The following is a 26,960-nucleotide window of genomic DNA, read 5'->3' as shown; positions in this document are numbered from 1 at the left end:
CTACATTTTTTTTTTTAACATCTTTATTGGAGTATAATTGCTTCACAATGGTGTGATAGTTTCTGCTGTATAACAAAGTGAATCAGCTATACATATACATATATCCCCATATCTCCTTGCTCTTGCGTCTCCCTCCCACCCTCCCTATCCCACCCCTCTAGGTGGTCACAAAGCACTGAGCTGATCTCCCTGTGCTATGTGGCTGCTTCCCACTAGCTAGCTATTTTACATTTGGTAGTGTATATATGTCCATGCCTCTCTCTCACTTCATCCCAGCTTACCCTTCGGGCACCTACATTTAATCCAAGGAGCCTTGCTTCACCCTCAGCCCTCACCATGTAGATGGACGCTGACTTCATTTAGGGACAGTAATTTACCATTACAGTTGTTTTCCTAACACCCAGGACATCATTTGCAGAGCAGAACACAATGTCTCATCCCAGTAGTAACCTTATTTACTTGAATGTAGCAGCCGATCCTTTTGCTAGCAAATGCGTCTTTCTCACCTTCCCCTAAAATTCGGTCCTTAGACACTCAGGACATAATAGTAAGCCAGCATCTTTTTCTCAAAGTTGTCGCAATTATTCACAAAGCATATTCTTCCTGTTATAGAAACTGGTGGCTTTGGTCAGAGTGCAGCTCATGCTTGTCAAAAAACAGCCATGTCTTAATAAGCACTGAACTCACAATGCAACTTCCAAACACTAGACATTCATTCATTCACTCGGTTGCCGCCTGCTCTGTTACGAGGAGGTGGATGCTTGCCCTGCGTGCCCTCCTAGCGCCTGCAGACAGGCGGGGAGATGGACCCGTCCACAAGCCGCGGCAGGTGGTGGGAACGCACGTGATGCAGGAGGCATCCGGACACCTGGGGATTGTAGGCAAGTGTGCAACCAGCCACGGGGCAGGACCAAGGCAGCCTCCATTCCAAGCTACAGCCTGAGGGATGAACAGGAGTGAGAGGAGGAAGGTGCAGGAGGGAGGCAGCCGAGGGAGGTTACTGGGGGGTCGGAGTGGCTGACACACAGACAGTTGAAGATGAAGACAGTAAGTGGAGAGAAATAAGCTGCGGCAAGGTCAGATTATCAGGGGCCTTAGAAGCACGTTTATGACTTTAGAAGTGGCTGCACTTGCTTTTCAGAAGCCCACTCTGCTTGTGGGCTGCAGGACAGATGGGGTCTAAGCAGGACCATAGGCGAAGGGACCAGTTAGGTGGCTGCTCTGATGATCCAGGGTGGAGATGATGGCCGGGACCAGGAAGGGATAAATTAAGATAGTTCAGAGGTGAAACTGGCACAGCTGGAAATCGATTGGTTGGCAGGGAGGTGGTGATGGGAAGAGAAGAGAGGAGGGCGCTGTGCCCAGGATTCTGGCCTCAGCAGGTGGTGGTGGGGGGGCAGCCCCAAAGGTAGAGGGTCTGAGGAGCTCTCATCCGGGAGCAGAGATGGGCTCTGACTGTGGAGCTGTGGGTCTCGTGAGCTTGTGAAACACACGCAGCCCGTCGGGAAGCCCTCGGGCAGCTGAGTGGACGGGTCTGGAGATGTGAGGAGACTTGAGGGTCATCGATATGCAGACGGTGTTGGGGCAGTGGAGTGATTGGAGCTGCCCGGAGAGAATGTGGAGGTGAGACAAGGACCCTGGGGAGCAGTCACACCTCAGAGATGGGTGGGGAGTCTGAGCCAGTGGGAGAGCGTGGGCCCGAGGACGGCCGCTTCAGAGCGGAAGTTCAGTAGACGAGATACACAGAGACAACGCTGAACGCTGAAATCAGTGACCTCGACAGGTGGGGTCAGAGCCAAACACCAACAAGTTTAGGTTGAGGTGACGGCTTGGGGACGGTGCCTGCAGGATATCTGACTGCAGGGACAGTGATACAAGGCCGTGCGTAGAAACCTGTGGGGTGTGCGTGGTTCTTTTTCTAAGATGAGCAGACCCGAGCATGTTTGCATGCCTGTGGGCAGGATGCGGTGGGGATGGGAAGGTCGAGATGCAGGAAGAGGGGCCGAGAGGGAAGGCCGGGGCCCCTCAGGCTGCGGATGGGGAGGCACTGGCCATTGGCGTGGGCTGTCACCTCCTCCACGTCACCGCAGGAAAGGGCATCCGGGGTGGGTGGCAGGAGGCTGAGAATCATTGCCTTGTGACTTTGTTCTCTCTGGAAAGCAAGCAGCTGGGTCGTCTGCCAGGAGTGAAAAGCCCTTGACAGAATTCTAGTTTGAGGAAAGTGTAAGGAGCTTGAAACAGCCGCTGTAGAAAAGTAGAATTTGCGGGGCATGGGGGAGGGGGCGGTTCGCCAGATCCTCTGCCCAGCCCTGCATTCCTGCACCGCTGACGCACCGTCATCAGGCAGCACAGAACCGGCATCGCAACGGGCTCCCACAGACTTGGGATTTGCCAGGTTGATGGGATGGACCCCAATGGGACAGAGCTGAGGATACTGAGAAGTTGATGAGCTCTAGGGGACCTGGAAGTGGCTTGAAAAGTGAGAAGGAACAGAAGGGAATGAAAGGACAGGAGGAGGAGAATCAAAGGGAAGGGGCTGGACGGCCCATCCCATTGCATTTCCCCTCACGAAGCCCCAGCTTGCTCCACGCCCTTTCCTGCTTACTGAGTAGAAAACGAACCTGAACTCACCCCTCCTTAAATGTCCCCCTCATGGGACGACCATAATGAGGGCAGGTCAGGGGGACAGGCTTTAAGAGGCTTGAAGAGGCCTTGACAGTCTCAGAAAACACACACCGTTTTCTTTTCTCTTGTCCGCAGGGCTGTGAGCTGCCCCTCCCCGCAGGGGAGGCAGGAGGTGGTGCGTGTCCATCCACAGGGAAGGGGCTCCCACTCCCAGCCAGGCAGCTGCCCCCAGAGAAATGTTTTCTAGCCCTTAGTAACCGTTGTCAGGGGAAGGTGGGTAACACCGATAAAAATGCTCATTTATTCCATGTTTCTGACTTTGTTTTAGGGGGGCTGAACTTTTCCAGGCCACGATAGTAAAGGCTGTAAAGGCAAGAATTGAGGAAGAGAAAAAGTCAATGGACCAGCTGAAGAGGCAGTAAGGATGCTTTCCTTTTATTTGGGGTTTGCCTGGTCCCATTCTGCCAGCTCTCAGCTCCCAGGGAGCCCCAAGCCCTGAGGAATCCATTCGTGGTAACTTTCACAACTGCCCAGGTGTTTGCTCTGGGTGTTGACTGAAATGGAAATGGTTCAAAGGAGGAGAGCATCGGGGTGGGGGGAAGGGGGCCGCCATGGGCAAGACCAATGTCAGGTCCTAGTTCAGATGCTTACTCTGGAGCCCTGGGCAGGTCTGTCGAATTCTCTGAATTCCAGTCTCCATTTTTAAATTAGGACTCACAGTTCTACCTGAGTATTGGTAAAGATTAAACAGTTAATGAATGAGACCGGGTCGTTCCCAGTAATACTCACTTGAAGTCCATCGTATCTGTGGGTTAAGTGAACAAATACAGAGTTCTTACTTTGGAAGGATCTTTGGACATAATGTAATCCAGTCTGTTTGGGAAGAAACTGATGACCCACATAATAGATGACTTAAAATCCACAACTAACCAGAGACAGCACTAGAAATACACCCCGAATTTCCCTGTATCCAGTTCAAGGCCTCCTTTCCCACCACGCCATTCTGGAGAACTCAAGTAATGGACTGACTCCACCCAGGAGATCTGAGAATTCTTTCTTTATTTTTTTAATTAGCCCACTGAAAATAATTATTTTCTTAGAGTGAAATTTCTAGCAGTAAGTGGAACCTCTGAGGATTGCTAGTGCCTCACATGTTTGGGGCCAAGTTTAACAGCTGATGGCCATAGAATTCAAAACCTAGCCACTTTCTCTAAGAAAATGGAGATACTCTGTCAGCCCACCAGGAAAATTCCCTGAGTTTGCTAGGACTACTTCATTCCATCCTGACCTCATTTCCCAGCTTCTTTCCCTGTGCAAAAATATTTGCCAGTAAAAATTACACTATCCCATGGCATGGTTATTTTCACAATCAAAGATATGAGTTATGTAAAACTATATATAATGAAAATATAGTATGGTATAACTATTACTATTGTTGTTTCTAGCTATCTATATCAGGTCTAGAGAAATAACAAATTTGAACCCACACGTGGAATGTGTTCCTAATTTCCCATAAGTGAGACGTGTTACTATAATTCATGTCACTGGATTTTTCCATTTGTTTAAGAATGCATCCTCTCAAATGAGAGATCAGAATAAAAAAGAACGAAGGCAGTGATCATTGCAAAAGACAAACTGAAAATATTATTTAAGCTGCCCAAAGCAGAAATGTCACTTAAATCAGTTTAAAAACTTGGGCAATACATTCAGAATTTTAAGAAACTAAATTAAGAAATGAAACCTTTCACGAGGGCAGATGTGGGAGAAAAAGCTCAGCATTGCAGTTTCTGAATAGACTTCCTGAATAAACAGACAAAAAGCTGCAATTCAGCATTTTTCCAGATCCACTAAGAGGTTAGATTTGACATGGAGAAGAGTCGTAGGGTCTGATAGAATACTCGAGAACATTTGAGGAGCAACTTGCTATTTACAAAACAGTTCTCACACCCATACATTTGAGAACATTTGAGGAGCAACTTGCTATTTACAAAACAGTTCTCACACCCATACATTTGAGAACATTTGAGGAGCAACTTGCTATTTGAGAAGCATTTGAGGAGAACATTTGAGGAGCAACTTGCTATTTACAGAACATTTGAGGAGCAACTTGCTATTTACAAAACAGTTCTCACACCCATACATCTTTTCACCTGACCTTCACAACAACTATGTGAGGCAGACAGTTAGTATCTAAAAAGATAAGAATGCAAAACCTGGGAGAATAAAGGATTTATATTTCATAATGTGCTGTGTTCAGAATGGCTTTGGTACAAGGTATAAGTGGACTTAAAGTATTTAGCATAATTACTATTGATCATATGATTGAGCTAGCATCTGTGTAGTGCAAAATAACGTGGGTATAAAAAAAACCAAGGAGACACGTGTTGCTAATAAGTAACCATCCACAAGTCCCAAATGTTGACCACTTTGTCCATGATTTTAGCTGTTTGCATAAAAGTGTATAGGTAACTATGGGTGTGTTCTTGGCATTGCTGCTGCTGTTTTGTTGTACAGGATGGATCGCATCAAGGCCAGGCAACAGAAATACAAAAAGGGTAAGGAGAGGATGCTGAGCTTGACCCAGGAGTCAGGGGAAGGCCAGGACATCCAAAAACTCTCTGAAGAGGATGATGAAAGTATGTTGAAACATTTCCTTCTTAGCCTGAGTACCTTGATGTTGAGTAAAAGTATGATATTGGGTAGGGCTGTGAAACAATGTTACTTTTCATTCTGCCAGTTTTATCAATGTATCTTTTTAACTCAGCAAGTTTTATGTTCCCATTGTGAGTGGGATGCCTTTGTTTGTTTCATAAAGTACATATTTAATGAGTCTATGACTTTACAAGTATTCCCCTGTTCAGCAAGATGACTTTAATATAACCTAGCTTCTATTTCACGGACGTGTGATTCTGAAGAAAATAGGATGAGTTTGCTTCATTTGTTCCTTTAGGGAAGATATTTAAGATATGCAGTCTACTGTTGCCTTTGATTTCTATAAATTTTATACAGAAATTAAATATGTAGGTCTCTGAATAATAGTAGTTAAAATATCATTCTATTATGATGTGTTCCAATGAAACTTAAGATGAAATACATATTTATTATATCTAATTATAGATTTGTTATATCCAGTTAAGTTTAAAAGTTCTTTTTAAAGATGTTTGCATGGTGGTTTTCTGTTTGAAGGGAATAGAGAAACAATGCATGTTATTCTGCCAGTACATAATATCTATTTATCAACAGTAAATTTATATTTTTCCAACCATGCATTAAAATGATCACCAGAGAAATTTCTGGTTATTGGAATTATGCATTTTAACAAATTATTTGCCACTAAATTGTTCTATAATATCTGGGTGATGCTTCTTTTCTGTTAATTCCATGGAAAATTTACTGTGAGATGCATTTTTGACAGATAATCCCTTCATTATTATATTTCTTTATACGCCCTCAATTACTAGAGAGAAAGTGAAAATGCGGCATTATGTTAATAGAAGACTGAATATTTAGCATTATGTTAATAGAAGACTGAATATTTACCTTGTGAAATCGGCTGTTGATCCATGTAATCTTTTCAGATTCAGTAGAGTCTCTTTTCCTGACTTCTGATGTACTTTTGCAACTTGTCTAGATTTTGACAATTGAGTTGTTAAAGCGTGGTTTTCAAAGTTTGTTTTCTCACTTTCTAAGAATTAATATTTGGACATATTTTATTTTAGGAGAAGCAGACAAACAGAAAGCCAAGGGCAAAAAAAAGCAGTGGTGGCGGCCTTGGGTTGATCATGCTTCCAGTAGGTTTTCTTGATCCTCTTACAATTTCATCGATTCTAACCCTTATATCCTTGACCAGAATTCAGGCGTCCCCATGACCTGTGTGTTCCATGCATGGTTTGACGCTTGTGACTTGATAGGGGGTCAGAGGGTAGGAAATGTGATCTCTGTGGGTCTCTGAGCCCGACAGATGGAATCGTTCAGAGCAATCAGCTGATTACCCTGTGGCTTACGTGCTCCCAAGTACCACTTACGGGCTCAGAAAGGGAAGAGGGATTGATTACTGTGTTATCCAATTCTGAGGTCCAGAGTTCTGCTGAGATGTATTTGTTTCATGGCTGAAAACCCTTCTTAAAAATGAGTTTCAGCTCTTCCTGGGACTCTGCTTTAAGGAGAACCGCTATATTCAGAGTGTCCATGACCCTCTTTGTAAGGCACTTGGCGTGAATGCCAACGAGCACCAACGCCCTTCCCCACCCACCCCCGCCCCATTCCCAGAGCTTTGATTCCACTTGCATGTAAAATTTCTGGGCAATTTATTAAACATAAAGATGAGGACACCTTAAAACACATTTACTTTCTCACCCTGCCTCCTTCCCAGTTTCAAAACAGCTCTAAAACTACACTCTAAATTCAATGCCCAACATGTGGCTGGCCTCAGAGGCACCCGCAGCTCAGCCAGGACCAATTCAGAGCAAAGTCAGAAGATGGTTTTGGAAAAGCAGAGCTTCACAGCCACACAGAATTGGAGCATTTCCCCCACTGATCACAAGAAAAAAAAAAAAAAAAATGGATGAGGAATCGTGGAACTCAGTGACTTTATCTGCTCCGCTTAGCAAAGGACACAGCACTCACTATTGGCGATGGTATTCTAATGGAATGATCCATTTCAATCTGGCCCTCCTTGAATTTGTTAGAATATTGAATAATTATTAATTATCTTGCAAATTACTCATAATGTCTTCAGCCTTTTGCATCTTATATTGTGTCTCGATTACTGTAGCTAATGTAATCATACAGGTAATATCACCAAGGTCCATAACATCAACAGGGTGATATTCAGAATCACTAGAAAATCACATAGATCAGAATCCTTTCCCTCACCTAATTCTTACTGTCATTTAGATCTGGTATTGGCCTTTCACCCAAGAAATAATTTCCTAAATCAGCAAGCCAATTTGAGGAAGTGATATTCAAAATTTGCTCAGGATACCTGGATGTAATCAAATGTAATCCCAAATATTGAATTTTAGCATTATGGTATTAAAAAAATCCATGAGTTCTAAAGAGTTTCATTTTATTTGCTGCTCAAGTCAAAAGACAAAGATTCAAGTTGAAATTCCGTGTGACTCTTATGGTCCCCTGGCGTGTCAGTCATGCTAACAATCTCGTAGTGCAGATGCTGTGTGCCGATTTCTATCAAGTCACAAGTGAACTGTGCCGATCTTTCTGTTTTAAAGGACCCTTTGCTAGTTTAGAGAGACCTATCCATTTCAAAATGGTGTCATACTGATGTTTTGTCCTTTCATCCGGGGGTACATTCCCACTGCAATCATTGTGGTTCTTTCCTTTGCTCATGTAAACATTGCATTTTGGAAGGAATTGGATATGGTCTTTGATCATCACCTTATGAGTTGGTTATCCTTGAAAGAACTTCTTCTGAAGGTTATTGACTTTAGATTTTCTGATTCATTTCACCCTCATTATATCAAGTTCTTGAAGGCTGGTATTACACTACCTGTGCCTGTTACAAGACTTCCAGTGCAATAATGCTGGGATGTGTGCCACTCATAGTTTGGAATCAGAGTCTGACTGTGGCGTTAAAATTTTTCTACAAAACATATTCCTTTTTACAAGCTGGTGAGGAAAGGAAAGGAATTGACATGAGGTTTATTTTGTAGACTGTGACGATTTCCGGAACTTGCCTGGAAGCACTTTATTGAAAGCCCTTTTTCTGATCTCTTGAGTCATTGGGCTTTTAAATATTCCTTAGAGGTGCCAAGTGTAAGAATAAGTGTCTTTGGAGTGCCCTTGTGTAAACCCATTGATGACGTAATAATGCTGTTACGTTGTTCATATTATCGGTAAGCATCTGAGATGCTTAACATGGTCTGCAGGGGACACCCTCTCAGTTCCATATCTATGTGCACACAAACCATTGCATCATTGCTGTTCAATGATACCTTCCATCCTCGTGTAGTGGGTCTCCGTGTCAATTCTGTACAGCCTAAGTCAGTGCCAGGCATCACTTTATTGTCAAATATCTGAAATAAAGGGCCAAGTTCCTTTGGGATACAGGTGGTGGGATTTTAAAAGTCATTTTCACACTCAGCCATCAGCATCAGCATTCATGGTACATATATGGACCCAGGCTGGGGCAGGATAGCTATGAGAACCCAGAAACGTATATATAAGAGCTTCTCTACTTATTATTAGCAGATAGAACTTCAGAAAGTATTCTCTATTTCCTAGTTTTATTTCAATAACAATTTATAAAGGAATTGGAGACTTTTAAAGTACTTCCTTCTTTTTTTGATGTGTTAATTGTACTTGTCACATACAAATTGGCAGCATTTTTCAAATAATAAAAATCAGTGTTATGACTGTGATGAAAAATGTTTGGACTCAGTATCCACATGAAAAAAAGTTACTGAAGGTATGATTGAATACAATTGAAGCTATTGTTGATTTTAGAGCCTATAATGAGGGTAAAATGTTCAATATTGGAAATCTCGGTTTTTACCAAATGACCACGTGACGTCAAGTCCATGTGACTTTCCCTCAAATCTCTGAGCTTATCTGAAGCGTTACTTTCATGGTCGCCCTCACTGTCCAACAGAATGCTGTGACTTTGGTTTGTTCTTGCTTATTCTTACCTTATTTTGAATTGCGTTTATTTCCTCAGGCTTAGGCCCAGTCCTCTGGGCCTGGTTCTTTCTTCAAAATAAAAATAACAAATTACAGTGCTTCTGTTCAAGGATATAAGGCCCAATTCATTCACACTGCATCTTCATGATGGAGGCTTCAGATTTGTCTGAAATCTGGGCAAAATTATTCACTGTCGTGTTTAGTGATATTCAAGCAACTAATTTTCAACAAGCCAAGGTTCCCCATGACCTTACAACGGATAAGTCCAAAGGATAAATAAAGACATCACATGATGTCATCCAAAAGACACCTCAGCATTTGAAAACACAAATATAACTTGAAAATATGAATATGTTTTCCTGCAATGATGGTACAGTTCTTGTAGCATCAGAAATGCACATGCTGGGTCTCTTTTCTCTGATAAAGTAATGATCAAATTGATAAAGATTCCATTCTCAAACTTCTTTAACTCTCTGAACATTTCAGCTCTCTCTGCTCCCGTGCTTAAGACAGCCATATGTCCTGGTAGGGACAATGTCAGGCAAGGCAAGGACGATCCATGCTGTTTGTGCTTTGGGTCTTATGGTCGGTACAGCTCTCCTCGAATTTCAGTAAGTGACTGAGGGCTCCTGGTTGACCAGAAGTCTCACAGCGCTAAACTGTGTGGACCATGTCTGCCGGGCCTCCATCTGTCCCATCCTAGGTGTAGGAACAGCCAGAGTGTGGTGGTGGTGCTCTGTTTTTGATGTTACCTGCCCATTTGCTCCTCATGACAATGTGTGATTTTTTTAAAAAACTCTTTCAAATGTCTTGCCATCTGTGTTACGGCCCCGTGTCTGCATAGTATGAAGTGAAGGAGAAGGCTGGTGACACTGATTCTTGGTCCTGAATCATCCTGATTAGCTTTGCTACAGCAGTTTGGACCCATTCAGACAACACCAAAGCCTCTGCTTCACTTTGGCCTTGCCTAAAGGCCCCAAAGTGCTGAATTGTGACACGATAATAGTTTTCAGTCCTTTGGCCATCTTGGTAACAAAAGCGGTTGCTGCAGAGTTGATCTGGTGCATCTGTGTAAAATTTGTTATGAAAAAGGAAGAAAACGCCAGATGAATGCAGCAGCGGCCAGGTCTCCTCGGAGGCCTGGACAAGGCCTGGTGCTCTGCAGACCACATAGCACCTCCTCATCTCCTGTTTCCTCCACCCCACCAACGTCTCTTGCTGTGGTCCTTTGAAGGACAATTTGTGTGTCTTTGGGGGCATTTCATTCATACGCCCCCAGTTATCTCATATCTCTTCCAAGAAATAAGTAAATATTTTGTTCTGCTTAGTGGTCAGGAGTGGAGATTACTATTTGTTTGAAACGGACAGTGAAGAGGAGGAAGAGGAAGAATTAAAAAAGGAAGATGAAGAGCCTCCACGAAGGTCAGCTTTCCAGGTAATTATGGGGATGAGGGAATCACGGTCTTTGCTAGTTGAAGAGTTTTTCTTTTTGACAGACCTTGATTGCAGGCCTAGATTTCTTCTGCCGTGTTCATATGTTGTAGCTCCCAGAAGCTTCTGATTTACACCTGAAATAGTGTGTCCCGTCCTGCTGCTTGCTGTCAGCGTTGCCATCATTACTGCAAGAGTTGCTGCAAGAGCACTGGTCCAGCCAGGGCTTCGTTCATTTGCATCAAAAAAAAAAAAAAAATTCTGATGCTCTAAACAAAAATAAGCCTTCCTTGGGTGAACTTTCTTTTGCTGGCCTTGCTTTGCATTGTTTGAGTGGACTTCTAGTTCCATAGGTGAAACAGCTGACCATGAAAATAAAATCCCTGCTTTGTTGTGAAAACAAACGGTCATTTCAGTGTTACTTCAAATTTTGAAAATCAGTTCCGTTTGTATTGCTAAAGATTTTAGAATGTATTAAAATCATGGAAACCTCCAGCCCAGTTTTGACGTTCTCAGCCTAACTGCCTTTCTTTTTCAGAGCCTGCTGTGTGGTTCTCGGTGATATGAATCACCAGCCTAGTATCGTGTATCCGGTGAATGTATAGTGCTTCTTAAAGTTGTGGGCTTGTCAGTAGAGTTACCTATGGGATGAACACTTGGTATAGATGTCTGTTACAAAGGAGCGTATATAGGACTCTCCTTTCCCATTTGTTAGACTACAAGGCACACAGAAGGATGTCCATCCTGGCTCATGATGTGTCCATGAGAAGGCCATTGTCAGCTTGTTGGCCAGGTCTTCCCAAGCTGGCAGGTTACCTCCACCCCTGTCTTCCCAATGAAATTGAAGAACTAAATTATTCACCAGGACACCTTGCTCTGATGCTTTGTCACCGGCCCCGTTGCCTCCTGTGTGTGTTTCTTGATGACAGTGTCTGTGTGCATGTGTGTAGCTGGCTTATCGAATACTAATGACTTGACTTGTTTATTTTTATTCCAACGAGTTTTCTTCTAACCATCACTCATCATGCAGCAGAGGAGAGAACATGACCATCTTCACCATTTTTACAGATTACATGAACGATAGGCTATTTTCTTTATTCCTAACCTACAAGCAGGGTACATTTTATTCCACATTCAGTGATGAGCACGCCTTAACCTAGTTGATGTAATTATAGAGACAAACTCATACCGATGTCATATATTAAGTGATCAGTTTTTGGTTTTTTCTACTAATTACTCTTGCTTTGTCCTTCTTTGTAGAGAGCTATTGGGAAGTTTGCGTCAGCCATTTTAGCCTTGCCAAAGTCTGTCATTAAACTTCCCAAAACTATTCTTCAGTATTTAATCAGAGCTGCAAAGGTATTTGATGTTTTACTGATGTGTGGTGTGTGGCCCTCCGCTCTGTAGACCTTTAGACGAGCAGATCCCGTTGCTCCACATCTGTGTTTTCCCTGTTCTATACATCGTATGATGAAGGAATTAGAAGAATTTAAAACATCAGGCAAACTTTTCCAAAAACTGTTCTGAGAAGACAAATTTCTTATTATGTGTTTTTCGGTGGACATCAGAGCCGATTTAAAAAATAGAAAGAGAAAATGCAGATACAGATCTAATTTCTGCCCTTCTCGTAGTTTCGCCTAAGTCACATCTTGTGTTAAAAGGTCACATCTGGTTGCATGCATCAGATATGATGTGTCAAAGTATGATCATTTTTCTCAGAAAGCTGGTAAAATTAAGAATCAGTAATAAAAGACTCATTTTGCTCCATCTCCTTTTTGACTCCCTTTTAAGCCTCCATCTTCCTAAATTGGACTCTTCTGGCATCTTCTGCCCTGCGTTCAGCATCTCTCTTCACTGGGCTGAGCTGCCGTGGATGGTCCGTGCAGCCTCCACACTCCATGTCGTTAGGGATGCTGCTGAATAAACTGATACAGTTATTTGTTGATTCACCCAGGAAACAACAGAAAGTATCCAGCTACCTATGCTGTGGTCACTAAGTTACTGGAAATCGTAAATAATGAATCGCTCTTCTTGTACTTTATAGAAAGCCATTTCTCCTGCCTTAATCTGGAGTAAGCACTTGAACTAACAAAATGTTCCTCCCGGGTTTGGATAGCGAGGGAGACCTTTGCTTCTCACCTTTCACCTGGGGGTCTTATTTAAGTGCAGGTTATTTCGATTCAGCAGGTCCAGTGGGACCTGAAATTCTATGTTTTTGTCAAGCTCCCAGGTGAAGTGTAAATGCTGGTTTGCCTTGAGTAGCAGGGTCTAGACCTCTGGGCTCCCTCCCTTTTTAAAATGCCAGGATTCTGACTTTTAGTTTAATATTCCCTGCTGCCACTTCCCTGGGCTTCTTTTCCTCCCCCCTTTTATGACGGCACTACGAGTCTCTCCATTCATATTTAAGAGTTTATATGAAAGACTACAATGTGATTATCCCCCATCTTACTGTAAAAAAAAAAAATTGTTACTGGCAACAAAAAGAAAGGTCTGGATCACAACTGAATTAAAAAACATTTTAGAAAACAACCAATTTCAGTTAAAGATCTACACTTCCATAAAGTTCTCTCCTGTTTCAAAAATTAAATGTATTTTGCATAAGAAGTTTTCAGTCAAAGGAATCCCATTTCCCTAACATCTACGGTGAAATCACTTAGGGTAGAGTCTGAGATGAAGTTGGGCTAGTGGCAGCAGCAGTTGGAGAAGCCAGACGTCATTTATGCACATTTTCATGTGTTTTTCTGCTTAGGATTAGTGTGCGTGTGTCTTTTCTCCAGAGACACCATGACACTGGGTGATAGTTACCTCTGTGACTTCAGAATTGAGATGTTTCAGAATGAAACTTAACTCAGTGTCTCAACTCTGTAAGAATTGGGATGTTTCCTCTTCCTTTTTCATTATCAACTTTTTCCTGAAACAGCTGGCCTGATCCTCTGTCCGATGTTCCTGGAACTGTAAAATATTTGTATTTCCAAACATCGACATGGAGATCATTTACCTACAAATGAGGACTTGTCATAATAGTCTCTCTGTCCCTCCTTTCCCCTTATTTGCATGATCCAAACTCTCATCTCAGTGAGAAAGCACCAACAGGATCAGTCATTTAAGGGCCACACGTAGCACCAGGAATGCCTTTCCAATAAGGCAACATCTGAGTGGCCCGAGCCCTTTCTACGAGACTCCTTCAGTTCTGTCCTGAACCCACCCTGCTCTCTCCTTCCCACCCTCCCTCCCAGAGGCTTCATTTTTCTTCAGAGCAAAAGACTTGTGCATCTAATACATTCACAAATCCTGAATCACTTTCTTATTTTCTACTTTGGCATTCTTGCATTATCTAAAACCAGTATCATAATAACACTTTTTTTAAGGAAATGCCACCATATGTATCTGTTAAGCCTGAAAATTTCTAGAGTTTAGCAGTTCAGAATTTTTTTTAAAATCAATATTTTGCCGAAGCAAGTTTGCCTATTAACATCCTAAACCTCAGAGATACTCTTAATAGAATTCCCAGTTAACACGCTCAATAAACATCGACCGTAAATCCCTTTTTTGGTTGCTTCTCCTTCAAATTCCAATTCATCTTCTCACTTTCCAAAATACGTTTTTGGCATAAAATAGGATAATTTTTTGCCTCCTGGGTTTATTATTCAGAAACTGTACAGATCTTACATGCGTGTGAATTGCCCGTAAGATTCAGATTTCTACCTGTGAAGAAAAAGGAAATGTTCTGTCCTAGTAACCCATGACCTTTACATTTCCATGTGTGGAAAAGTTGAATCCCTCTTTATTTTTACAATGCCAGTGGTTTGCTTACACTCTGTTTTTCAAAGATTTCAGAAATCTGAAAATAATATAGAATAAAATGAAAGTGTCTGGGTTTTCAAGCGCCCCCAGGAAACATTCCTTTAACTTTATCTTCATAATAGAAAACCCAGCTTCCCTGAGACCAGGTGTGTGTGGGTGCACGCAGAGCATGCTGCCCGGCTTTGAGGTTGTGGATGGCTGACTTTGCGTATCAGGGTTTTCTTTCCGTTCCTTCTGCATGACTTGGGATACTGTTGGTGGGCGGGCTGTTCACAATTGCTCTATTACGGTTATTGGTTGTACTGTATTAATGCAACTGTTTTTAGCTATTGAACGAAAATGACAAAAGGCAACCAGAGGCACCCCAGTTTTCCTTCTGTACCATTCTGGAATAACCCCTTAACCTTCATATCACATTATTTTTCCTCTCCAAATACTAATCAATCTACAAAGCCCTTTCTCAAGTTGCAGTTGTAATAGCTGTTCTTCACAAGAGAGAGTATTGGGAATTCCCTGGCGGTCCAGTGGTTAGAGCTCCATGCTTCCACTGCAGGGGACACAGGTTCGATCCCTGGTCGGGGAACTAAGATCCTGCAAGCTGAGTGGCATGGCAAAACAAACAAACAAACAAACAAAAAAAAAAACAGAAAAAAGAAGAGAGAGTATCAAACATGCAAAAGTATTTTCCCAAAGTAAATGAACAAAAGATGTTTTGGGTTTAACTCAAAGTTTATTTGTGCCGGGAGAAAACGAATGACACTTAGCCAGGCTTCCAGCTTATTCCTAGCGTGTATAATGCAATAGAATCAGGAACTAAGTATCACAAATGGTGGTGGGATGTGGGGATGTGGGAGAAATGGTGGTTTGTAGGCCCAAAGTATTTCATGATTGTCTGATACCAAAGAAAATATATGCCTACAACATCTGTTTTCACATTTTATTTCATGATAATGGAAATAGCACAGGTCAGCTCAGTGTATTGAGGGATATGTGAAAGGGAAGTTTAGTTTGTGTTGAGAGAAAAAAAAATTCTGAAAGTCAGGCAGCTTGGTATTGGTCCCTTTTCTTTTAATTCAGCTTATTAAAAATCCAGAAAATAATGGCGCTTTCTCCCTTCAGTTTGTTTATCAAGCCTGGATTACTGACCCTAAAACAGCACTCCGACAGAGGCGCAAAGAGAAAAAAAGATCTGCAAAAGAAGAACAGAAAAGAAGGAGAAAAGGATCTGGGGACGGTGAGTGATGAATGCAGCAGCACCCCTGCTTCTGTGATCTTGAACACAAATAAGGAACTGCAAAGGACAAGCTTGGGAGGAATGAAATTCTTGACTTCTAAAGAGTGCAAAGAGTTTTACTTACCCTTCATTATTCAGGTCTTGGAATAAATTAAAACATGAATTTAAGTTAAGGTGCATTTTATAAAGCGAGAAGAGAGAGAGAAGCAAAATAAACCTGAAGAAAGTAGAAGGAAAATAATAATTTTTAGGTGGATATTAAGTCATAGAAAAGAAATATAAGACAGGACCTGATTATTAAGTGAAAAGCTGTTCTTGGAAAAAGCTAATGATAAAGATGAACCTATGGAAATTTGATCAAGAAAAAAAGGGAAAGCACAATTAAAGAGAAGTCAGGAACCAAAATGGAACATAACCACCGGTGCCATATTCAACATTATACTGATTCATTTGAAAACATATGATAGGAACACATCTCTAAGGGGGAAAAGAATTCCAAACGACAATAAAACACACCAAAAGCAAAGTTAAAGAGCAAGTGGGGCAATCAGGAAAAATATTTTCATTATGTATCAGACTAAAGATTAGTGTTCCAGATGTATTAAGAACTTCTAAAAATCAGTAAAAGAAAAATTCAACCCAATGAATGAACGGATGTGAAAAACAATTCAAGATCAGAAAGTAGAAATGGCCAAAAGGAGCTCAATTTCACTAGTAGTACAAGAAACACAAACTAAATATTTTGACATACTGTTTTTTTAACCTATTGGATTGGCAAGAACCTAAACATTTGATAATATCACTGTTTGGAGCTAGTGGGAGCATACATATTTGTGGTGTTCTAAAGCAGCATATCCACTTTGAAGAGCAGGTGTCAGCATCCATGAAAATTTTAAATGTGTGTCTCCTACCAGAGATCTGTCCCACCTCCAGGTGTATGGCTTAACTTGAATCAGTATTTGCACATGAGCGCAAGCACACGTGTCTAAGAATATTCATCAATTATTTATAACTAACAAAAATTTGGAAACATCCTGAATACCCACATAAAGAAGAAGAATCAAGTAAATTATGTTACCAATGTATTACAGCATACGATTTAGTAATTTAAAAAATGAGATGGGCTACTTTGAACTGACTTGGAGAACAATTCCTGACATATTGTTAAATGAAAAGCATTATGTTGCAAACTGGCATGCACATTATGAAACCATTTATGAAACAAAGGAAACCAAAGTGCCTCCAGACAATATTTTGCATTTTTAATGGGTACATATAGTCGTGTATAAATGCCAGAGGAAGATCAGGAAGAATACTTAGCAAGTTAATTACAGTGGTGACTTCTGGCAGAGGTGGGGAGAGACTGAGATTAAGGGGTAGGATTAAAGGGAACTTTAGGCTTGTTATATTTTAGTTCTTTACAAAGAAAATGTAGATATAGATTCTTTGTGAAATTAAAAATGTGTTCAAAAAAGAAAAGAAAAGGAAAGGAAAACATAATTTCTAATGGAACTCTAATTGCAAAGCCCTTCTACTTTTTGACCATTCTGGTCCCTGCTACCTCCTGGTAGCTTTTATTTTATTTTAGTTTATTGGTTAAAAAGGCAAAGTTAAGACACAGGCAATGTAGCAAGTCAAGCAATAAAGAAGTGGATGCACAGTCTGGCCTTGAAAGCTACCCTAAGGCACCAAACCCTTGCATTGGTTGTGCTCTCTTCCACCCCTTTCCTGTGATGTACAGGCAATGTTTCCTTTGTTTCAAAAATGAGTCCATGCCGTCCAAATTCTCCTGTATGTTCATTAGCAATGTATCATGAACACTTCTCCAATTAAGTATTTATAAAACTATATCATCCTTTTTTAATAGCTGCAAAATATTCTATAATATGCATATGCATAATTTATCCAACTCTTCCATCACTAATGGACATAAGGTTTGCTTCCAGATTTTGCCACAATTAAGAATGCTATCATAGATATCCTTGCACAGAAGATATCCTTGCACAGAAGTTCACATATAGTCATGTGTGTGTGTTTTTAAATGCATGGCAAAAAGTCAGGAAGAACACACACTTTCCACAAAATAGATGATCAAAAGTGGGATTTCTGGGTTAAAGTGGGTGCTTTTTTACTTTAATAAATATTTTCCCAAAAGGGTTTAGAAATTTACACTCCTATGTATAAGGTGAAGGAGTGTCTATTCCCCTGTAGCCTTATCCCATAGGCTATTATTACTGTTTTTATTGTGTGTCTTTCTCAAGGATGACAAACGGCTTTTATTTTCATTTGAATTTTCCTAACTAATGAGATTGAACATTTTTTATTTCATATTTTCTTGGTATTTTTTACTTTCAAATCTAAGATTTAAAAATTTTATCATGTTCCATACTATCATTCTATTGGGTTGTTTGTCTTTATTAATGTAGGAAATATTTATATGTTAGGGATATTATCCTTTTTTATGTGTTACAAGTATCTTTTTGCCAATCCAATGCTTATCTTTTGATTTAGTTTATGGTATATGTTTTCTAAGCAATGTTTAATTTTTTTGTGATGTCAAATAGGTCCAAATTTCTTTTTGCAATGTCTATGTTTTCATCTTGTTTAAGGAAGTCTTCCCCCCCCAATTTTATGCAAATGTTTTCTTATATTTCCTCTTAATTTTATTTACCTTTTGAATTTTTTATTATTATGTGAAGTAGAGATCTATTATGCTAAACCTGTTGGGTAATGTCTTCCTTTTTCCATTGAAGTTAAATGCTCCTTTTCTCAGTATTAAGCTCCGATTTGTGGTATGGCTCTTAGGTATGTTTCTGGACTCTGTATTCTGATCCACTATCCTACTGTCTAGATCTGGGCCACTGTCATATATTTTTGAGTCCAGTAGCTAGAGTTAGTTTTAATATTTAGTGTTGCAAACTTCCCTCACTATGCCCCTTTTTTCAAAATTGTATTTGCTATTCTCAGACATTTGTTCTTCCAAAATTATTGGGCCAATTCTAAAAAAATCTTTAGTCATCTTGTTAATATCTCATTAGTCTGTATCATGAAGATTATTTCATGCGTAGATACACCATCATTTACCTACAAATCTAGGACAGCAATAATTCAAAGATATTGGGACAGAAATAAATGTTTATTTCTTTAATAAATATTTATTCAGCACCTTCTTGATGCAAGGGATCATCCCTTCTTCGTTGGCAGATGAAACAAGTAGCATCTGTCCTCCCGAAGTGCCAGCTGCCTTGGTGCTTTCTGTGCAATAACTCACTCGCCCCTCACTCCCTGCTCTACACTTGGGGATGTGAGGTCCCAAAGAGTGAAGGAACCTGCCCTGGTCACAGCCATCTAGTGAGTGGTGGGTCTGGAATGCATAGCAGGTGTCCTGCCTCCAGACCCCTCCACCTTAACCAGTAGGGAACACAAATATAGGGGGAAAAAGCCCTGTTGACATAGAAACTGCAAGGTTTCATTTAAAACATAAGCATACATAGAATAGTGTGGGACCAGAGGACAAAAGGTGACTTATGACCCAGAGTGCAAAGGAATACAGTACTTCGTGCAAAAGATAGTCTTTGACCAGAGCCTGGCAGAAGAAAGCAAGTTCGTGTATGAAAACTAAAGAGCAGGTCAGCTTAGCTAGTAAAGACGGGATGTGAAACAGAGCAGCAGAAAAGAGCGCAGTAGAAAATAAGTTTGGGAAGATTAACTGGAGTCAGGTTGTGAATCGTCTTTGATAGAGTTACCAGATAAAATACATGAACCCCGGTTCTAGTTGAATTTGTTAGAAAAACAACAAATAATCTTTAAGCTTCAGTATAATTTGGACATATTGCACGGGATGTACCTACACTAAAAAATGATGTGTTATTTATCTTAAATTCAAATTTAACCAGGTGTCCTATATTCTCATTTGCTAGATCTGGCAACCTCAGCCTTAAAAGATGAGGCTAAGAAATAAAATGAAACTCTGTGATGTCATTTTAAGGGTGACCCACTAAAATTTATAACATTACCCCGAGGTGTTCAAAATTACAACTTCACAGTGTGTAACAGGAGTCAGCACATTTTTTCTGTAAGGGGCTGGATGGTAAATATTGTAAGCTTTGCAGGCTGTAAACTCCTACTGCAATTCAACCCTGCCATCTTGGGATGAGAGCAGCCTTGGACGGTATGTCCACAAATGGGTGTAGCTGTGTTCTGGTAAAATTTGAATTTCATGTAATTTTCATATGCACAAAATATTATTGTTCTTCAGACTTTTTTCAACTATTAAAAATAGTTGAACTCACAGGCCATTTAACAACAGGAAGCAGAAAAGATTTGGCCAGAGGACTGTAGTTTACCCACCCCCAGTTCCTTGATTCTCATTCTGGAGTGGAGTGAAGAGAATCTGAAAGCTCAGAATTCTTATGACTTTTCCCCAGGAGCTCTTCAAATCGGCAGAATGTCCTAGATTTCATTATAAAATTCCTCTGAATCCAGAAGAGTAGTGTTGGCATTCACTTACCCTAAAAGGATGTAACCCGTGTTTCTCAAACAGTCTTGGCAGGTTCTGTGGAGTGGGAAGACCGGGAGGATGAACCGATCAAGAAGAAGTCTGATGGACCAGGTAACAAAATAAAGGCTCCCATCGGCGGGGGGGAGATTGGAACTTGTTTCTTGCCCAGATAGTACATAATGGAAGGCTGCCTGAAAACAGTGAATTAAATCCTGTTGCTGCACTGTGACTTAATAATGTGTCCCTTGAAATCTCATCTCTAGTGAAATTGTAAAGGCACTCCAAAAAGTAGACCTGACCTTTACACTGTGGGATGAAATGTTGGGTTAGAGTCGGCTTGTAAATTCCTTTATCCAAGAACCTATGAAAGGGAGTTTGGAGAGCAACTTGTAAATGTCCCAGGGAAGCCATCAGAGTAGAGGCACAAAAAATATTGGCAATTAATTTAAAGTACATGGAAAAGGAGTGAAGTGAGAAGTAAGTCACTGCGGAACTGAGCGGGCCTCCAGGCTTGGGCCAACCTCCTCGTCTTAGGGAAGAAAACCAAACCCCACTGCGTTTGCTCAGGACTCCACACAGTGGGGGACAGAACTGGTGTCTTCTAACCGCTAGCCCAGTCACGGTGCCATTTAGGCTTCACGGAGTCCATGATTGGGAGGAAGATTTCTCCATCAGGAAAAAAAGAGGCGAAACAAAAGCCTCCAAATGCAGTGAACCCAGATGCCTCTTGGCTCCACAGACGCCGCTTCCTCTCTCACGGGGCTGGCATTCCTGTAAGCATCACTTAGCAGCAGGCAAGGTTTTCAGGCCCTTTTGCTCTGGACACAAATACATCCAAGGATGCCATCTGCTGACACAAAATGAGGCTTCCTGAATGCTCTCCAAGCCCTCGGAGGCACAATCCTTGAACCTGGCCTTCACATCCAGATAATCGGCTCATATGTCTGTGGGACCACATACCCCATTATTGCTGCAAAGCTTTATCACGCTTTGGATGCCACAGCTCCTTTGCCAGGCACTTTTCCATGAGCTTTACACGCATCGACTTGTTCAACCCCCTCAAAACCCTCTTCCCCATTTAACCAAGAAGAAACTGAGGCAGAGAAAAATTAGCCAACTTCTCCAAATCTATACAACCACTCAAGGATAGAGTTGGGATTTGGATCCAAGGACTCAGAATCCAGAGTCTGTGCTCTTAACAACTATGCCCTCCGGCCTCTGTGGTTAAAAAATAAACAAGAATAAGAATTCTAATTTCCCATGTGAGTCTATGATCACCCCAGTGGGTAAAGTGCACGTTATGTTACACAGGGCTCCAACATAGTCAGGAACACCACAAGCAAAACCGTGAAATAATTAGGCTTATCTTCACAGCTTCTAACAAAATAATTGTGAATATATGAAACAAAATAGGTCGTCAAAAATATAAGATGCTGCTAAAGTTTATCAAGTTTAGTCCTTCAGCCTCCAGGGGTCGAACTTGCCCTTGATGTCTACACGCAGAGGCTGTGGGCAGTCAGTATCTGCCAGGTGGGGCTCTCTTGGCCAGTTCCTCTGGGCCTGCTTGACCCAGAGGCTCAAGGCCCCTTCTCACTACATGCTTCCCCCAGCTCCTTTTCCAGAGTCCCAGCTGGCAGCTCCAAGGTTCCTGTGACCTCAGTAGGTAGCACCGTCTACCGCTTCCTTGTGTCTCCCTGACCCACCTGGACCATGTGCGGAGCCCATACACTAGCTAAGCTTCCCTTGGATGGTTTTCCTTTGAAAAGAGCAAAATTTCACCTGAGAGAAGTTCTGCCTTTCTCCTAGGCCACCCAAATGCACAAATAATTGTTTTTCCATGACAAAGTCAAACTCTGGTTCACGTTTCAGTCTTTAAAGTAGAGAGAGGACAGCGACAGGGGTGGGCCCTACACCTGGGCTAGAGGTTGCAAGACTCCACCACTCCTGGGCCAAATCCCACCTGCCACCTGTTCTTCTGTGGCTTGTTAGCCAAGGATGACTTTTACCACGGTTCATGGCTGGAAAAAAATCAAAAGAAGAAGAGTATTTAATGACATGTGAAAATTATGGGATTCAAGTGTCAGTGTCCGTCATTAAAGTTTGGTAACCCAGGCTTGCCCGTTGATAGACGATCCACCCACTGTCTACAGCTGCTTTCACACCAGCACAGCCGAGATGGCCAGAGACAGCAAGCCTACAAAGCTGGAAATGTGTACTGTACGGCCCCATCCAGAAAATGACTCCCCCTCACAGAAAAGCTTATGCCAGTGAATTTTGTCTTTTTCTACCTGCTGTATTAGTGACCTTAAACTACAACCATTCCAAACTATCATCATTAATCATAAATTCATTATGCTCTTACTATGACAGTTGAATCTGATTTCCTTTTTCTGGTGAGAGGAAGAGTGAAGGATACAGGTTGTTTTTCTTATTGAGGGTGTTGGTGGTGGTGCCTTGATTTTTTTTTTTTTTTTAGACAATAAGGCAATCCTTAATTCATTGTCGTGTTCACTAAGTATTCCCTTTATTGCAGTCAGTGTTTGAAATAGCTAATAAAACTAATTTTTTAAAAAGCCAAAGTAAAAAAATGTACACATAGATGGTGATTTGGTGATGTGTCTTGAAGAATTCCTTGTATACCAGTTGAAAAAGCACTGATTTACAGGAAGCAGTGAGTAAGACAGACAGTTAATATGGGATCTTCCCTCTTTTATTTTGATTCTGACCTAAAATAAGTTATGTCACAGCCGTGACCCAGAGCTCACGTTGAATTCTGGGGGTGCCGGAGAGGCACAACATCAGGGACACGGTGGGAACCCGAGCGGAGCTTGTCACATGTGGCCTCCCGGGCTGGTCCCCAGTCACAGCTGAGATGAGGAAGGCAGCCCAGGGTCATTGGGAATCTCGGGGCTCCTGTGGTTTGGAGAGGACTGACCCCCCCTCCCAACCCCCGTGGAAAATTTTGTAGTTAGCACAGCTCGATGTCATTAAATACATATGGAGAAGATAAGTCAGTGGTTTAGATAAACTCTTAGTGTGTGGACTGAATTCCCTACAAAATACCTTTAAGGTGGTTTAACTGCAATCCAGCTGCAGTGAGAAGCATCAGAGTCTTCTGAACCAACAGAATTGTTTCCCACGACAATTGTTACTTAAGAAAAGAAGAAACGTACAGGAAAAGCATTAAAGGACCCAGTTACCTGGATAGATACAGACTGTTTCTGTCCCTGCGTCAGTAACAAGTATCTTTGAGCACAATCTCTACTTTTAATCAAACCTGTTAACTGCATACGGACCTATTCTGACTGATGCTTTGACCCAAGGTTAAAAACTCTATCCACGTTTTGTTTTGGTGCTTCCGCAGCAGGTGTGGAAAGCTCCGCCCACGGCTTCCTAGCCTGGGGTCCCCCCGACGCCCTTGTCACTCCCTGTTGGGGACGAGGGCAAAACCAGGGCTGCATTTGGTAAAATACCACACACAGCACCACGGCTGAGGGCACGATGTCCCTTTAAATTGTGTTCTCTTCTTCCTCCTAGATAATATCATCAAGAGGATATTTAATATTCTGAAGTTCACCTGGGTCCTGTTTCTGGCGACCGTGGACAGTTTCACAACATGGCTGAACTCCATCTCCAGGGAGCACATCGACATCTCCACCGTCCTGAGGATCGAGAGGTGCATGCTGACCAGAGAGATTAAAAAGGTAGCACTGGGGCTTCCCTGGTGGCGCAGTGGTTGAGAATCTGCCTGCTAATGCAGGGGACACGGGTTCGCGCCGTGGTCTGGGAAGATCCCACATGCCGCGGAGCAACTAGGCCCGTGAGCCACAACTACTGAGCCTGCGCGTCTGGAGCCTGTGCTCCACAACAGGAGAGGCCACGATAGTGAGAGGCCCGCGCACCGCGATGAAGAGTGGCCCCCGCTTGCCGCAACTAGAGAAAGCCCTAACACAGAAACGAAGACCCAATATAGCAATCAATCAATCAGTCAATCTTAAAAAAAAAAAATCCCTGAAAAAAAAGTCATGTAATACTAAATGATCTGGAGGTGAATCAGAAATGCAGGCTAAATACTTTAAAGAAAAAAAAAAAAAAAAGTAGCACTGCTGGCATGATTCTGAAAGTCAGTATCCAGAACCCCAAGTAGGATCAGACAAAATCCATTCTCTCTAGACAGTCTTTACATAACCCCTTTGCTTTTTTGTATATTTAAGTCTGTTCCATGCTCAGAATGAAAATAATCAGACGCCACACACACACACACACACGCACACACACACACAGTCCCGGGATCTCGGCCAGTGGGTCCTTTCTGTCCCCTCCCATCACCACCGTTCGCAGCTGCACAGGCTCTGCCGTGTCTCATAAAGGAGCATGTTGTATAGTCTGGCAAGTTTGATGTGAACCTTCTCATAAGGAAAATTAGGATATATGCAGAGCCACAAAATACAGCCACAGATGGTTTATAGATTACATTTGAAAATAATAGTTCATTGCTGGAAAAGTTACTCTAACTTAGCAAAATTATCTACATATAAGAAGGGATTTCTTTTTCAATAATTTTACTTTTGGAGATGTAAGTGACACATAACATATTAATTTCAGGTTTACAGCATAATAATTTGGTATTTGTCTATATTGTGAAGTGATCACCACAGAAAGTCTAGTTCGCATCCATCACCACACCTTGTTATAAATGTTTTTCTTGTGATGAGGACTTTGAAGATCTACTCTCTTAGTAACTTTCCAATATGCAATACAGTATTGTTAACTGTAGTCCCCATGCTGTACATTGCATCCCCAGGATTTATTTATTTATAACAGAAACTTTGTACATTTGACCATCTTCACCCATAAACGAGAACGGGTTTCTTGTTCGGCATGACCCAGTAACATCGGGCACCATTAATTCAATGAGTTAATGTCGATCCCCAGCTTGACTAGCTTGGCTTTTCATCCTATTCAAGGTGTGCGTGATGGTGGAGGGTCGTCCATATTGAGAAGTGCCAGGCAGCTGCACAGGCCAGTGCTTCGTAAGGACCGTGACAATGTCTCCTTCTCTGCAGGGCAACGTCCCAACCCGGGAGAGCATCCACATGTACTATCAGAACCACATCATGAACCTTTCCAGAGAGTCGGGACTGGACACCATTGATGACCGTCCTGGCGCCACCGCAGGTATACAGACAGCCCACAGGATGGACAGCTTAGATTCCCACGACAGCATCTCCAGGTACGTCACGTGCTCCACGATGGTGTTGCTTTTGACAAAGGTAACAGAGGTGAGAAATGATGGGTGAGGTGCAGATTAATCAGAATCATGCAGGGTGCCCAGCCATTCCGGGCTGTCTCTGTGGCCACAGCCAAGCAGAGCATTGCCCGTCCTTGGACCGGGCAGACAGAAGCAGGAATCAATAATAACTATTAGCAAGACCTGTGTGATTCACAGCCACAGGACTGGGATTTCCAAGCTGGAGTCAAGTCAGACGAGCCTTCCGCATCACAAAGTGACTAATTGTATCAAGAGCTGCCTCTTTAATGCCTTTAAAATGCTGCTCCAGAAAGAATCTTCTGTTCTAGAATCTTCTACCATCTATTGCTATCCTTGATCTTTTCCTTTCAGAAACGTTACTTTATGGTTCATAATTTTCGAAATTTGAGAAGTGGTTCTGTCTGCCCCCGTCTTCCACATTGTGTGGTCACAGCCCTGCTTCACACAGGCACCTGCGCTGACCTTTCACCTGGGGCTGCACTAAACACTGTGCATGGGTTTCTTCACTTTATCCTTAAAAGACCCTTCAAGATGTACTGTTATCATCCCCATTTGACAGAGACATGAGCCTCTTCTGAAATTTCATGAGGCTATAGACTATTTCCCAAAGGGGAAAACCACACATAATTACAAATTTTTTCCGTAGAACTACAGGGGTTTCACGGGCCTCCAGAATATTATATGTGAGCCTGGCTTAAGAATAGTGGTTCCAGAACCAAACTCTGAACCAAATGAATCAAAGAGAAAATTAGAAAGTGAACTGAAAATCAGTTGTTCATAAAATAAACATACACGATTCCTTATTCCTGAAAGTTACTTATTAGTAACTTTCAGCTGCGTAACCACTGAGAATATGATCAATTAAGAAAGTAACTAAATACTGTAAATCACAACTTTAGGAGGTTGAAGAAGAAAAAGAAAATAAAGACTGGCCAAAATAAAATCAATAACTGCCTTTAAATCTGATCCAAGATGACAAACATAAAGCTGCACCCATAGTCAAAAACTGTGAGGCAGGAGATAATTAAATCCATCGATTGCTTTTTAACAAAGACTGTCAAAATATCCCAAACATTTTTAAATGGTCAATCCGTCAATACATTTACTAGTAGAAAGCCAATACCTTTAAAATTATTTTTTAATGTTCTTTTACTCTTTATTTGTAAGCTAAAGAAAAGGGAGACACAATAGGTTCATTATGTCATTAGTAACTGAGTGAACATATTTGCCCTTTCCTTAAAGGCTGAGCAGAACTTCCAGTTTCTTTGTTTAGGAAACTTTCAAATCATGTGTCTGCATTAGAGTCCACAGGAAGCCTTGCCGATTGCTGGGGAGGCAGTGACCTTCTCTGGGAGGGACTCCCAGCATGAAAGCTTGCTCTCAGACACCTGTGCCCTGCAGCAGGGTAGTGTCAACCCCAGCGGGGACACGGGGACACACACGCTCCATGTGGC

General features: G+C 41.9%; 1 protein-coding gene across 5 annotated transcripts in view; it reads left to right on the top strand.

Annotated features, from left to right (window-relative positions):
- PIEZO2 (piezo type mechanosensitive ion channel component 2) overlaps positions 1 to 26,960 on the top strand; it is a 344,750-nt gene that overhangs the window by 282,760 nt on the left and 35,030 nt on the right. For 4 of the 5 annotated variants that reach the window (XM_082354794.1, XM_082354793.1, XM_082354795.1 and 1 more), the window contains 8 exons: positions 2,954 to 3,043; positions 5,140 to 5,261; positions 6,345 to 6,416; positions 10,593 to 10,699; positions 15,619 to 15,733; positions 20,277 to 20,345; positions 23,772 to 23,938; positions 25,301 to 25,467. In XM_082354794.1, the coding sequence (XP_082210920.1) occupies positions 2,954 to 3,043; positions 5,140 to 5,261; positions 6,345 to 6,416; positions 10,593 to 10,699; positions 15,619 to 15,733; positions 20,277 to 20,345; positions 23,772 to 23,938; positions 25,301 to 25,467 (909 nt within the window). Of the gene's footprint in view, positions 1 to 2,953; positions 3,044 to 5,139; positions 5,262 to 6,344; positions 6,417 to 10,592; positions 10,700 to 11,955; positions 12,055 to 15,618; positions 15,734 to 20,276; positions 20,346 to 23,771; positions 23,939 to 25,300; positions 25,468 to 26,960 lie in introns of all 5 variants that reach the window. The other variant, XM_082354797.1, reaches the window with a different exon arrangement.

This window comes from Balaenoptera borealis (assembly GCF_965194805.1).
Source record: "Balaenoptera borealis genome assembly, chromosome: 14".
Lineage (NCBI taxonomy): Eukaryota > Metazoa > Chordata > Mammalia > Artiodactyla > Balaenopteridae > Balaenoptera > Balaenoptera borealis.
This window is presented reverse-complemented; position numbering and strand designations above follow the sequence as displayed.